At 36.2% G+C, this 16,390-nt stretch overlaps 1 protein-coding gene across 4 annotated transcripts in view; it reads right to left on the minus strand.

The window, feature by feature from the left end:
• Positions 1-16,390, minus strand: part of LOC109093779 (neural cell adhesion molecule 2-like) — a 184,499-nt gene that overhangs the window by 6,123 nt on the left and 161,986 nt on the right. For 3 of the 4 annotated variants that reach the window (XM_042764060.1, XM_042764059.1, XM_042764058.1), the window contains exons 12-15: positions 13,068-13,241; positions 11,141-11,260; positions 10,834-10,955; positions 4,682-4,856 (exon numbers count right to left, since the gene is read on the minus strand). In XM_042764060.1, coding sequence (XP_042619994.1) covers positions 4,682-4,856; positions 10,834-10,955; positions 11,141-11,260; positions 13,068-13,241 — 591 coding nt within the window. Of the gene's footprint in view, positions 1-1,186; positions 2,209-4,681; positions 4,857-10,833; positions 10,956-11,140; positions 11,261-13,067; positions 13,242-16,390 lie in introns of those variants that run through there. The other variant, XM_042764061.1, reaches the window with a different exon arrangement.

Consider the following 16,390-nt stretch of genomic DNA (forward strand, 5'->3'; position numbering starts at 1 on the left):
ACACACACACACACACACACATATAGTGTGAATTTGCCTAGAGATATATTTATACAATACAACAATACGTCAAATGTATTTGATACACCATAAATAAACATAATTTTTTTTTTGTTACCAAGCTACTAAACGGCCAAAGTGCACCTAGCCCACCTAAGATGGCACTTTTATAGCTTTCTGGGTTGTATTAAGTGAAAACATTGAGCTGACCAGTGACAGTTTGGTCCGTTTTCCTAATCAACCCATAAAACCCAAAGAGCACTCCATAAAATGGAATAGTTTTCTTATCTCCAGGCTGAAAGTCTTCCTTCTGGATTTCTGAGATAATTTAAAGCTTTGGCCATTATGGAAAAGGTCTTGAGTTTTAAAACTCCCCCTCCTCCTCTCCTCACCCTATGCTGGCCCAGCAACCTCTGCACTACCTACACAGAGGACACAAGCCAAGCATGACTTCTTAATGATGGTTTAAAGACTCTGATGCTCATTAAGACGCTATGCTTGACAAGCAGAAGGGACCCTCTAGCCGTTAAACGATTAATAGACAGACTGCCGTCAGGATAGCCATTATCAGTGGCAAAGATGTCTTTGTGCAGCATGAGGTTGGACTGATGGGTCAGAACGAATGAAATGGGTGTCAAGTGGCACCAATTAGAAGTCTCTTTTCCATACTTTTAATAGAATTCTCTATGACACTTGTAGTGCATCTATAAAAAATAGCATTATAGTAACCATTTCATTAGTTGGTTACATACGAACGTAACATAATTCCAAATTAGTTTCACATTCAAATGGAGGATCTGAAATCATTTTGCTGGTGACTGTTGTTCTGTATGTTTCAATAAACATCTTTCTTTAATTTTATTTTAACATAATTCTGATAAGTTCAATTCTCAGACATCACAATCACATCTACTTACATTATTAATATCTTAAATAGCTTCCATTTTAAAGGGGCATTCTCACCCTCATGCAGTTCCAAACCTGTATGACTTTGTATCTTCTGCAAAACACACAATTCTTTTTAATGAAGATATATATAAAAAAAACATTCTATCTATTGAATAATCTTCAAATAAATATTAGAATCCTTTCTGAAGAATTATCTGAAGACTGGAGTAATTGCTGCTAAAATTTCAGCTTTGCCAACACAGGAATAAATGACACTTAAATATATATATAAATAGAATACATTTGTCTAAAAATTTTAATAATATTTCACAATATTGCTTTTTTTTTTATTGTATTTTTGATCAAATAAATGCAGCCATAATTAAATGTTTTAATGACCTAAAACCCTTGAACCGTAGTGTAGACTTCAGCTGATTTTAGTCCTGTACAATGTAATGTAACATGTAACAATGACTGTTAGCTTAATTCACTGTATTCATTTACTACTTCTCCTTCATGGCAACAACATTCTACACAAATTTTTGTATTCACAGACTGCGCACAATTTCAGTTACTAATGTTCTTCCTCATCAATACTGAGAATATAAAATAAAGTAGCATGGCAACATTATCTGCCAAAGGTGTACCCAGAGAATGAAAATGAATGTGCATTATATTTTCACTCACTGGGAGAGAGAATCCTTGTTTTATGTTTCTCATATTACGGGTAACCACGTCGGCCTGTTTGATTTATGATACCAGTGTTTAAAAGTCATAACAATTTGAAATCCTACTTGACTCCATTTAATGAGTGCTGTGTTATATATCTCTGTGTGCGAGTATCAGCAACATCATTAAATGCATTTTCTCAAGCGATGCAACTGCTGACATTTCCCATAGTCATAATAAACCAAAACAAAAGAGCCTGTGGATGCACAGAAGATGGAAAAGCCGTCACGCTGGTGGCTTATACTGTTCTTTGTAAACACCAGCAAAAAGCAGCTCATTAAACATAAAACTCAGGGTCGGATCATTACTGTTACAGGTAGAGAACAAATTAGCCACTCAGTTTTTCCTCTTCCTTTGTTGACAATAATGTGCAATCGGCTCACAAGCATGGACAACAACACAACCAGAACAGGTAATGAACCGGCACGGCTGAGTCTTTTGGGCTCATTCCAGGCAAGGTGAAGATGGAGCAATGTCAACACAGACACAAGCACAGCAACAGTGACAGAGAAGCTCCGAAGACGTTCACCGTATGGATGGGCTGTACAGGGGGATGTCCACGCCCGGTTGGAGGGGGCTCGCAACACTGATCTGCAATGAGATGGAGGGGAGAAGGAACGGGAAGGAAGAGGGAAAGACATACAGTAGGTGTGTGGAGCCAGCACAGGATGCAGAATGGATACGCACACAGAAGGTCACGTGAGAGAATGAAAAGTGGTTTAGTCACAACACCATAGGTTAATAGAAATGATGATTACAAGAGTGCAAATGAGATAAACAGATTATTTTGGTGCAGGTCAGGAAATAAACAGGTGTGAATGCAACAATAACATTGACATGTGAGCGAAGAGCGAGTGAGCAGTCCAAACCAGTGTCCATTGTATAGGTTTGTTTGATTGAAAAGATTGCAGGGTGATTATAGGCACAGAGAAAGGGAAGTTTAGTGGCAGTTCATTGCAAAACAAAAAGCCCAGCGATTTGCGATGTGGCCAAGAATGCGTTGCATAATTCATTAGGTGGGAATTGAAGAGCAGGATTGTTTAGAGTGAAACAACGAGAGGAAGCACAATAGAATTATAAATAAGAGCGTGGGCCAGTGGGGATTAAGGGGTGCAGGCGGAGAGGGAGAGCAAAAGGAAAGGATGAGGAGGAGTTGGGGAGAGAATATACAAATGACATCAAATTAACAGGGTAAATCCAAGCTGTTGAGAAGCATTGCTGTCAACACACACACACACACACACACACACACACACACACACACACACACACACACACACACACACACACACACACACACACACACACACACACACACACACACACACACACACACACACAGATGTATGCCTATGCATGCACTGACACTGCCTCTAGGAATATCTCATATATAGTTGGACAAGACCAGACAAAATTTAAATACCTATTTAGATTTAAATATCTGTCAACATCATGGCATTTTTCAGGACCGGCCTTTTGTCCACGCAGCAAACTGCAAGACACATTTTATTTATCATATACTAAACAGATAAAATAAAAAAATCTGTCTGTCTGTCTGTCTGTCTGTCTGTCTGTCTGTCTGTCTATCTATCTATCTATCTATCTATCTATCTATCTATCTATCTATCTATCTATCTATCTATCTGTCTGTCTGTCTGTCTCTTTCTAGCAGTCATACAGAATATGGCAATGTGAGGACATTGTTCCCACCACTTTATGAAATAGCTTGCAGCCAAACTTTTGTGTTCATCAGTTGCATCCCCTAATATAAATCCACTCACATACAGCTGCAGTTTTGCTTGGTTCATTAAAACATTGTTATTAGAGCAGATATAAACCTGAGACCTACGCAATCAAAGCAATACGCTGACATCGACACCATTACACATTTATCCTCTATTCCAAACATTTATCAAATAGACAAAAAACAACAACAAATACTCAGGATCTTTCACTTTCACTTTCACTTTCAGGATAAACACTGGCAGGAAGTAAAAAAAAAAAAAAAAGTCCCAAAAAAGTCCACAACGTATTGTAAAAGAAAACTTTCATGACAAGTTTTTCCAGCACATTGGAAAATATATAAACTATCATTACCTTAAACCACAATTACAATATGAATCCTTGACCAGAGAGAAAGCACTCCTGAAATGGTCTTTTCTATGAATTTCCCAATCAGTTTTCCCATCAGGTGGAAAAACTTGTGCTCTTCTGTTTACAGTACATCCCGTGGCTATAAATTGAGCATTATTTTATGTGTACAACAAAGGAAAGTTCATGTTTTTAGCTGAAACATTGAGGCATTGAGATTTGACAGATTGACAGACCTCTTTAAAAATGTTTACCTTTATATTATCATTTGAAAAAAAAAAAGTATTGTATTACTGTTAGTGGAACTCAAATCACTTACGTCAACCTCTTCTGCCTGTTTCATTTGGATGGTGGATCACCTTCCTCATATCAACTTTACTATACCTTCAACAACTCACCCTTCATCCTTGCACCATTCAAAGATACCCATTACATAGAGCTTCTGATTGATTCTTGAAAGTTTCTGATTCTACTGTAACCACTGGGACCTAGTAATCCAAATATTAAAACCCTTCTCATAAAAGCATGACTATAAAAAAAAACAAGACCACAATTGGAAACTGCAGATGGTCAATCAGCCAATCATAGTGAAATGGAAGCACTAACTGCTAGACAGTTAAGATGTATGAGCGTATAAGTAATTTATTTTTGTAGTGACAATTTCTTTCTCATCCCTTTTTCCTAAGTGAGATGGCGCTTCCTCTGAGAAATCGCTCCTGATTAGGACAGAGAAACAGTTACAGTGGGTTACCCTGCACGTTTGATTGTGAATGTGGGATACACAAGCTCTATCAAGCGTGGGTGGGTGGCAAGTGTGCTGAACTGTAGCAGGGCATGTAATTATAATAGGAGACATATAATTTCAGCAATAGAGATTGTGAGTGAGTGATGAAGTACTTTAGGTAATCAGACTCAATTTGTTGTATGGAAAAGAGGATAGAGTACTTTGCGTGTTTTGTGGAAGTGCGTGTACCTGTGATGTCGGGTTTCTGAGGCATGGAGAACTTCAGAAAGGTGGGTTCAGACAGGCCTTTGACGTTGCGTGCAGTGATTTCCACCTCATACTGTGTGTTCCACTGGAGCGGTTGCAGCAACACAAAATCATTCACACCTGGAACCAGTTTTGTCATCCACTGCTCTTCTTTATCCTGCACAAAACCAGAAGTGTTTCATAAAATTTGCACAAGCATATGAGTAACATTTGCTTTAGGGAACATATGTTCTCACTGTACTTAATAAATAAATAGGACAACTTGTTATTATGAACGTGTATATATATATATATATATATATATATATATATATATATATATATATATATATATATATATATATATATATAGGTGCATCTCAATAAATTTGAATGTCGTGGAAAAGTTCATTTATTTCAGTAATTCAACTCAAATTGTGAAACTTGTATATTAAATAAATTCAATGCACACAGACTGAAGTAGTTTAAGTCTTTGGTTCTTTTAATTGTGATAATTTTGGCTCACATTTAACAAAAACACACCAATTCACTTTCTCAACAAATTTGAATATGGTGACATGCCAATCAGCTGATCACCTCAAAACACCTGCAAAGGTTTCCTGAGCCTTCAAAATGGTCTCTCAGTTTGGTTCACTAGGCTACACAATCATGGAGAAGACTGCTGATCTGACAGTTGTCCAGACAATCATTGACACCCTTCACAAGGAGGGTAAGCCACAAACATTCATTGCCAAAGAAGCTGGCTGTTCACAGAGTGCTGTATCCAAGCATGTTAACAGAAAGTTGATTGAAAGGAAAAAGTGTGGAAGAAAAATATGCACAAAGGAATTTGGCTACAGTTGTCGTATTCCTCTTGTTAAGCAACTCCTGAACCAGGAGGCGTCTTACTTGGGCTAAGGAGAAGAAGAACTGGACTCTTGCCCAGTGGTCCAAAGTCCTCTTTTCAGATGAGAGCAAGTTTTGTATTTAATTTGTAAACCAAGGTCCTAGAGTCTGGAGGAAGGGTGGAGAAGCTCATAGCCCAAGTTTCTTGAAGTTCAGTGTTAAGTTTCCACAGTGATTTGGGGTGCAATGTCATCTGCAGGTGTTGTGTTTTTTGAAAACCAAAGTCACTGCACCCGTTTAACAAGAAATTTTGGAGCACTTCATGCTTCCTTCTGCTGACCAGCTTTTTGAAAATGCTGATTTCATTTTTCAGCAGGATTTGGGGCCTGCCCACACTGCCAAAAGCACCAAAAGTTGGTTAAATGGCCATGGTGTTGGTGTGCTTGACTAGCCAGCAAACTCACCAGACCTGAACCCCATAGAGAATCTATGGGGTATTCTCAAGAGGAAAATGAGAAACAAGAGACCAAAAAATGCAGATGAGCTGAAGGCCACTGTCAAAGAAACCTGGGCTTCCATACCACCTCAGCAGTGTCACAAACTGATCACCTCCATGCCACACGAATTGAGGCAGTAATTAAAGCAAAAGGAGCCCCTACCAAGTATTGAGTACATGTACAGTAAATGAACATACTTTCCAGAAGGCCAACAATTCACTAAAAATGTTTTTTGAAGTATTCTAATTTGCTGAGATAGTGAATTGGTGGGTTTTTGTCATATGTGAGCCAAAATTATCACAATTAAAAGAACCAAAGACTTAAACTACTTCAGTCTGTGTGCATTGAATTTATTTAATACACAAGTTTCACAATTTGAGTTGAATTACTGAAATAAATGAACTTTTCTATGACATTCTAATTTATTGAGATGCACCTGTATATATATATACAGTATACTGTATATACTGTATATATATGAATGACAGAATTGCAGATGAAAGTGTCCAGAAAGGCCATATGCTCCTTTCTCCTTAGAGCAACAAACAAAAAAGAGATTATTTTCTCTTATCCTCAAACTTTTCCACACACTTAAACAGCAGAAACACTTCAATGCATCCATTATTCTCTTTGTGCCCCTGCCTGCAGAGCATCTGAGCACGAGTGTGTGTGTAATATAATATAATGTGTGTGTGTGTGTGTGTGTGTGTGTGTGTGTGTGTGTGTGCAGGCAGTTCTGCCGGCAAAATTTTGAAACTAAGCCCACACAAGCTGCCTTCAAAAACTCATTGCTTTCATATTTTGACATTTTCAAAACGCCTCAGCTCTTTAAAGGCTAAATGGTTGAATGTGGTTTTCACATGTTGACAGTCCTTAGGCGAGCTGTCTCCCCAGGCTGTGACATCTCCATTTCCCCTGTTCTCACCTCCACATGCACAGGCGATCAGAGACCGAGCAAATGAGAAAGTGAGATATGAAAAAATAAAAAAGGGAAGAGTACAAATAAAAGAGAAGGAAAAGATGCCAGCGGATTCTATTAAGGCTGAAGAGGAAGGAAGGCATCACCAAACATTGAGTCAAACAGAGATGAAGCAAATGTGGAAACGCTGAGGGGAAAAACAAACAGAAGGATTGTGTGAGAGAGAGAAAGCTGTGGTGAACGTGAAAACATGATAGTGTGGCAATACTCGATAACCTCACGACCTGTAAACAAACCTTTTCATTGTGAAACAGTGGCGATGATGCTCAAGGAACAAAAACGCCTCTGTGACCACCCAACCAGATAATAATACCAGATAAAAATGTTCTTACGTGCACACAGATGCAGAGGAATAAATTTCATCTAACAGTGGGAGGGGATAAGAAACAAAATTTCTTAAGAGCAAATTTTGAAGGGGACACAAATAATACAGCTAAAATTGTACTTGTAAGGACATGTATACACAGAGGAAAGTTCTACTACTACTAGTGTAGCAGGGAGACCGTGCCAAATTAGACAACTTCAAGCTGTTGTGGTCACGCCGAGACAGTGCAACCTGTCCATCAAGCAGGTAACGGTAATATTGCTATTTGCTAATATAGCGTACTCATTGGAAAATACATTGGTATCATCTGAATTAAAGAGAAAATAATCTCTTCATTCGATGTTTAAGTGAATAAAATAGCCTTGAAAGCCTTACTTACTGGACTATTAACTAACTATTGACTTTGTTCTCTCTCACCGGACTTGTGTGTGTGTAAGTGATTGCAAAAGAGGAAAGCAGGCATTTGGACCAAAGCACAGTGAGGCAAGGGAGGGGAGACTCGAAATGTTTCGCATTTTTGTCCTGTTTGCATTGTTTTACTACTTACACAATTATTTAAAGTATAAAACATTGTTATTTATAATACACAGCGTGGTTTTTAATCATATTTTTTAAGGGGGACAACCAACAGATGGGGGATTTCCACCTATGCACAGATGTGTCATATTTATTTTTGGATACTTTCCTGTACAGTCATTTGCACATTATAGCTTATAGAACTTAACTGAGATCGAGGCACAATGCACATCAATTGACATTTAAGTTGTTTTGAATTAAGTAAGAGTAACTGTAGGTATTAAATTTATAATAATAAACACAATAATAATGAAAAAAATAAAAATCAGCAAATTTTTTTATTATGATTAATGAGTGAGACCCTTTTTCTTTTTTACTCTTTAAGAAGTGAAAAGAAACAGACTGCATTTGTATATCTTGTTTCGCATATTTAGAATAAAAATTATAATAGGTCTTATTCATTAAGCATGTGCAAGTACAAATTTCAAAAATAAAAAATCACCAAAATTTATGAAAAAATTGTTGGAACAACAGAGCACACATACACAAAACCCACCTACTCTGGGCCTTAATTATATTAAGATAAAAATTATATTTATTCTTAACATGATTAGAATTTTAAATATTATATATAATTGAGAGTTAAGATAAAATCAATATTTCATATTAACATGATAATAATTATATAATTTTTTTTCATATAGTTAAGATTAAATCTATATTTCATCTTAAACATATTCCATCATGTGCAATGAATTATATACGCATATGTGTCCCTGCACCACAAAACCAGTCTTAAGTGTCAATTTTTCAAAATTGAGATTTATACAACATTTGAAAGCTAAATAAATAAATTTTCCATCCATGTATGGTTTGTTATGATAGGACAATATTTGGCCGAGATACAGCTATTTGAAAATCTGGAATCTGAGGGTGCAAAAAAAATCTAAATATTGAGAAAATAGCATTTAAATTTTAAATAGCAAGTAAATTTACAAAATATTTTCCTGGAACATAATCTTTGCTTAATATCCTAATGATTTTTGGCATAAAAGAAAAATCCATAATTTTGACATGCAATGTATTTTTGGCTATTGCTACAAATATATCCCAGCGGCTTAAGACTGGTTTTGTGGTCCAGGGTCACATATGTACAGCTGGCTAATGTAATCTGGGCCTTTATTACAAGTATTCGTGTTTGAACTGGTTTTGAGATTAACACACTTGGCAGCAGATCTTGTTGTCTCAGACAAGAGTACAGCGTCTTTAGAGATCATCATATGTTGGAGAGTGATGAATGGCTGTAAAGGAAAAGTTGTGCAGAAAGCCTTTAAATTGAGATGGTTTGGACATGTTTTATGCAAATGACTAAAATTTGGGCATATGGTTGTCTATTTAATTTGATAATCCAAATTCATTAACATTAGAACGAGGTTAAGAACAAATTCATGTGTATACGCATTATATCTGTGAATTAGGTGGACATTTTTATGAGTTCTTCTGTGTGTACAAATATGAAATAATCCATGCAATTATTAGAAAATGAGACCCTATTTTTTATTTTTTTGCTTTATTTCACAATTTAGGACATCACTGATTGTCCCAAGATGTGTCAGGTATATGCAAAACCTGATCCCCCCACATAAACATATCTCTCTCTTTCCCACACACCAGTTCCACAGAACACTTCAATGACGTCGTACTTGATGCACAACAGTTCAGTTAGTCAAACACCACCAAAACAGTAGAATACCTTTGTGCAAGAATTAATGAAGCATGTTTTTATCCATGCTGCTGTGTACACTGCTGCATAAACAAAGGGCATGGGCTCAAACAAAAATATGTGTTTTCATTGCTCATTACTGAAACCATCGCCCACTTGTCTCTATGTGTTTACTAGAATAACATCCTCTGCATTCCAGCTCAGTTTCACACTTACACTTACAAACAAAAAAACACATGATCCCATTCAGTGCTGCTTTTCTCCAGCTAGTTAAGACCAATTACATTACAATTTGTAAAATGCTGTTCTGCTAAACACACCCAAACAATCCTCCAACAAGTCAAGGTCATGATAAATAGTGTGTATAGCCCACAGATGACATAAGTTTAATGAATAAATCAATGTTGTTGTAAAGAGATAATTTTTCAGTAATCACATTCTTACAACAAACTTAGTTTATCCATGCACCACAAAAAAGTCACGCTGGGTACGTTTAGTTTTAGAGCATACTTATATTGGGATCAATTTGACAGCTGGTTCATTTTCCAACTGTGGTGGCATTTGCCTTTAAAAAATTGGTCACACTTTATTTTAAGGTTCAATTCTAGCTATTAACAAACCATTAACTACGACTTTTGCCTCAAGCTCCTAATATGCTGCTTATTAATAGTAAGTAAGGTAGTTGTTAAGGTTAAGTATTGGGAAGGATTAGGGATGCAGAACATGGTCATGTTGAATAAATGCTTTATAAGAATTAATAAACATCCAATATGTTAATAATAGGCATGCTAATAAGCAGTGAGAATTGGTCCCTATTCTGAAAAGTGTTACCAAAAAAACTACTTGTAATCAAAGGTTAAAAATAACTTATTTTTGTTCAGAATTTCACTAGCATCACCTGATTTGAAGGTGGAGGATGATATGATCAAAAACTACCATTCTTACTAACACTTTTTTACACAAGTGTTATCTGATAGACAGTAGTCCATTTTTTAATGGAGTATTATCTATTAGATTATTGGCTTTAAACTGTAATTCTGACCATACAAAATTCAGTGCTGAATAAAAGTATTAATTTCTTCTCTTACTCAGCCTTTTGAATGGTAGTGTATGTAAATGCTATCGAGGTTTAATGAATCCTCTAAAACAAGGTAAAAACGGCATCAGAAGAGAGGTGTTTTTGTGCATAAGCCTTTATACCACGCAACAGCAACGTTTGCCTTGCAGGACTGTACTGATGAATAGAGGCTTTAAGAGCAGCTCACTTACTGTTTTGTATTTGACAATATATTCCAGGATGGGCATTCCTCCATCATCATGCTTGACCAGACCCAGTCGGTATGCCTTCCCCACCCCTCGCTGACCCTGAACTGAAGGGGGACTCGGCTCTCCTGAATATACATATATATTTATATATAAAAAGACACAATAATGTATGAATGGTCCACATTCATATTCATAACTGGTTATAATTGAACTCAACGGTCAGGAGTAAAATACTACTGCAATAATGTAACAACTGAAGGATGCTTGTCCAAATCTTAAGCATTTAAGGGTCAAAACAGAGGGGACTCACGTATGGGCAGAGTTTGAAAGCTCTCTGTGCGGCTGAACTCCCCTTGACCTTTTCCATTCACCGCGGCTACTCTCACCTCATAGGTCGTGTTGGGCTCAAGGTTAGTGAGCAACACGATTGCTGTGGGAGAGAAATAGAAGAAGAAGATGGAAATGATTCTAACAAACATACTAAGTCCCAACTGGTCTCCTAAACCATGTACATGGTTTCAAAAGACTGCTTTCTCCAATCATGTTCTTGGCAAACAGGCCTTTACAGGATTATGTATATTAGCTCAGAGTCCTTGAAATAGCCTAATTTGCTTATTTGATCATCTAATGTGTTCTCAAAGTTCCTGCAGGCTCATTTTGTTGTTGTGGGTAAAGAAAAATCAATTTAAGCTTTTTAAGTTCAGGTTGGACTGGAGTTGTATCTCCCACAGCTCTTCTCACTCTTGTAGTTTGGCCCTTGAAGCCAGTATGGACCGAAAGTTTGGGCTATTCTTAGTAATGTGGTTTGTGTGTGTGTGTTTGTGTGTGTGAATGTAGTGAGAATGATGGCTGAAGAATTCAAACTGAAGCCTGAAGTCAAGCTTATACAAATCAGCAAAACAAATAATGAAAGTCTTTTTGTGTGCTTTGTTCCTGAGTAAGATCTGAAATGAACTACAAATGACACTGCAGTCAAAGGCACCATATTTGATTTGAGATATACAGTACAGTGGAGGAGAAACTTGTCACACATTGATATCCATGGGACTGCAGAACACTTAGAATGCAGCGCACAAGCTGATATATATATATATATATATATGTATGTATATATGCATATATATATATATATATATATATATATATATATGTATATATGTATATATCCATATATATATATATATATATATATGTATATGTATGTATGTATGTATATATATATATATATATATATATATATATATATATATATATATATATATATATATATATATATATATATGTATGTATGTATGTATGTATATGTATATATATATATATATATATATATATATATATATATATATATATATATATATATGGTTTTCTTTCATTTTGGAGTTTGAAAGCCCAGATTCCCTTTCACTCTCATTATATGGAAGACAGTAGAAATTATACTTTTCAAAAATACATTTTTGTGTACTAAAGAAAAAAAAAGAAAAAAAAGAAAAAAAAAATTTGGGTGAAATATTTCTTTACATTTTTAGTGAAAATAAGAAATTAAAACTATACATGAAAAACTAAACTTGAAAATATATTTAAGTTAAATAGACATTAAATAATCAGCAATCAGTTGTGTTGAAAATGTCAGCAACACTGATTTTGAGTGATAGATTTATATACTCAAAGACTACCATTAAAAAGTCTGCAGTTGGTAAGATTTTTTAAATTTTTTTTTTTATGTTTTTGAGTCTCTTATGCTCACCAATGCTTCATTTTTAAATACAGTAAAAACAGTAAAATTGTGTTATATTATTACACTTTAAAATAACTGTTGTCTATTGGAATACATTTTAAATGTAATGTATTCTGAGATGGTGAAGCTGAATTTTCAGCAGCCATTACTCCTGTCTTGAATGTCACATGATACTTCATAAATCATTTGGTGCTCAAGAAACATTTCTTATTACCGTCATTGTTGAAAACAGTTGTTGCTTAATATTATTGTGGAACCCATGAAAGGATTCTTTGATGAACAGAAAGTTCAAAAGAACAACATTTATTTAAAATATAAATATTTTGTATTGTCATTTTTGATCAATTTATTGTATCCTTGCAGAATTCAAGTATTTACTTCTCTTTTTCAAAAAAGAGAGCACTAATCAGCTGTAAGTGGAAACTATTTCTTCATCTAAAATTTGTTTGTGGTTTAACACATGCATTGATAAAAAATGGTGGTGGATAACCTTTGTACTTACTCTGTGTCCCTTGTGATTTCACATCCTTCCAGTTCTGTGAGCTGATGTCTTTGTATTTGACCAGGTAGTGACTGATGGGTACACCGCCATGGGAGTCTGGCTTCGTAAAGGTAACTGTGGCCATGCGCTGTACCACAGAGCTCAGCCGAACAGAGTAAGGGTTTGAGGGAACATCTGTGACAGAGAAATTATGGGTCAGGGGAAGAAAGACTAACAAACGACTCCATTTATGTGGCGAGGCCACAGTTTCTGAGAGCATCAAAGGATCTAGTTGTGTGTTTTTCTGTGGGGTAGAAAACAGAGTTATAGAGCTGCTTTATAGAGCCTTACAACCCAAGCTTTCTCAGCATGAGATATTTAAGACCACCAACACAGTCAGCTAGAAATTACTGCACAATATCTTATGAAAAATAAATGTCAAATGAAGATTGAAAGTTTAGTAAAGAGAATAAAAGTAAAATTAAACCATAAAAATAAAATTAAGCCCAAACAGAATGAGTTAAAGTGATTTAACTATAATTAAAGAGTATTCCTACAGCTTAAAATGCGTGATAAAGTCATGGTAACACAGTCTCTCATGGCTAATAGGTTTTTGATATATATATATATATATATATATATATATATATTACAGCTATATGTTAAAGACACCAGTGTTTAAAATGTGATTAAATTAATAATAATAATAATAATAATAATAATAATAATAAAATCCTAATTAAATAAATAGATAATTAAGTAATTAATTACATAATGCAAATATACACATTTTTTGGAATTTTGGAACTAGCAAACTTAAATTTATGAGAAAAATAATTGTAAATAAATAAATTGCTTCTTACAAATGTAAATACTGTTGCTGATTTCAGTTTAATTCACTGGGTCACCTACTTTTGTAGCAGTATTTTGACTTAAGTTTAATTGGTACACAAGGCTTGAAAACATTAATATTTTCAGCTGACTGCAGGGAAAATGTTTAAATCTATTCAAATAATGATTTTAAATATGATAAAATGTGTAAAACACATAGCAATCCACTATTTTTGGGAGCTGAAAACTTGATCAAACTAGCCAAAATCTGATAAATGAAAGTACTAGGTGCGTGGGATACACACAGTTTTATGAATTACATCTGTTTGAATTGTACTTCTTCAGAAGCAGAGTCAGTGCAGGTTTAATCATAACAGGAGCACCAAAATTAGCTCATAGTCATCAGGTAACACAAATCTTGATGTTGCCAATCTGATATAAAATTATGTTCCAGCCTTCCTAAACCCTATCCTGCACGTCCTTTACAGTAGGTGCCATGGCATAGTTTCGGCATTCTTAGCCATCTTTCATGCTTGTTTTTTTTCTTGCCCTGCCAAGCCAGAAAAAACAAACTGCTCTGAATGACAAGTATCTGAGAATGGGAGAGCTGACACAGCTGATGGAGAGATAAAAAGTAAATGAAACAAGGAGAGGCAGCAGGAAGACAGAGAGAAACAAATTCAATGTGCATAATAGAGGATCATGGAGAGGAAGTGCCAGTGAGAGAGACAGTAGGACAGAGTGAGACGTATGGAAGAAGACGCTAAGATGGACAGAAAAGTGAACTAATGCCACAGAATCCACTTTTGTTTGTCTGCTAATATGAGGTATAAAAGAGGTTACAACAAAGACAAGCACATACACAGTTAAGAGTTACACATAGTCCTACGTATATTTCCAATGTAAGATACCCTCAGTCTAATGAATTTTCTGGCTTACAACTCAAGCAATGGATTATTGACAAACAAAAGCAACCTGTTTTTCAGAATAGTAGCCAAACGGTGGTGACATGCAGAAGGTGTCTGGATAACAAAGGAGGAGAATGCGAATTACATCACACAGTTCTGTTCCATCTCTCTGTTAAGAGTGGAAGGAGAGGTCTTTTTCAAGACACTTGCTAACCAACTGATGGAAAAACCTCCTAAGGAATTCCTATTTTGACACCACGGTGCAGAATGGAGAAGTTCAAGGGATGCCAGGCTGTGTAGAACACACAGGAATCGTCACCCAGTTGATCCGTGAGGCAAGGGAAAACCGAGGAGATCTGTTAGTCATTTGGCTTGACCTGGCTAATGCTCCACATAAACTTGTAACAACAGCTCCGGCCATAGAAGAATCAAGTGCTAATAAGAGATTATTACAGGACAGTGGTTTTGCGCAAACAAAGAGCTTGGTCTAATTGGGAGAATGCATCAGCCTGGAAGACCACATAGAGAGAGCTTTGGAAGTCTGAACCAGCTAGACTCAAGTTCTTGATCCAGTCAGTGTACAGTGTTCTGCCAAGCCCATCCAACCTTTATAGCTTTATATCCAACTTATCCGCTGTGCCTGGCGAGACCCACAATCAGAAGAGGACTAAGTACCTCAAGCTGGTGGAGGTCTGCAGAGGAAATAGGTGGAGGGCCCGCTGTGAACCTATTGATGTGGGGTGCAGGGGTTTTCCAGGGCAGTCTCTTCACCAGGCATTTAGGCTCCTTGGTATTAGAGGTTTGCAACTGAGAAAAGCCACTAGGAACATCAGTGAAGCTGCAGGAAAGGCCTAGTGGTGGCTGTGGATCAAAAAGGGAGACCCGTGGTGTAGTGCGCTGTTTGCACACAAACCAGGGACTGATCACCCCTGGTTGGGTCACCCAGGTGAGGGAGTCTGATAACCAAAGACCTGAAACACCCAATGAACCTGGATTCATCACAGAGGATGTGTCAAAAGTCATTATTATCTGCTGAGGAGCTCTTTGAGGAGATTATATGTATGTGTACAGGCTTTGATGAGTGAGTCTGGTTGGGATTGCTAATGTACCTAAAATCCATTCAAGCCTTGAAGGTAAAATGTGTAATTTTTGCAACACCAAGCAGAACCGAAATAATGATTTGCCGAAAGTTCCTTACACCCCATTTACCATTCAGCAAAACAGATAGTCCCATCCAAAACTAATGCCACTGGCTGAGCTGGAAATTGGTATTTTGGTAGTTCACAGTTTGGATGGTTAGCATGTAAATTGCAATTTCTGGGTCCATAAAGCCTGTTTCTCCAGTGACGGCCAATCAAAATCTAAAATGTATTCTATTAAATACATTTTTGTAAAGACAAGTTCTACAGATTGAGCAACTGCTATCGAGATGAATGGGAATACTAAAGGACAACTCTCTCAATAGTGAGTTCGGAATGATTATATTTATAACTAAATCTTCACTCTGGGCGACTAAATTCTGTCTAACATTAGCCATCAGCTAATAAATTCTTAGATTTTACTAAGTTGGAGGCTAAGTATAAGTTTAGCACAGATACTATATAT

Source organism: Cyprinus carpio, chromosome A9 (genome assembly GCF_018340385.1).
Source record: "Cyprinus carpio isolate SPL01 chromosome A9, ASM1834038v1, whole genome shotgun sequence".
NCBI classification, from domain to species: Eukaryota; Metazoa; Chordata; class Actinopteri; order Cypriniformes; family Cyprinidae; genus Cyprinus; species Cyprinus carpio.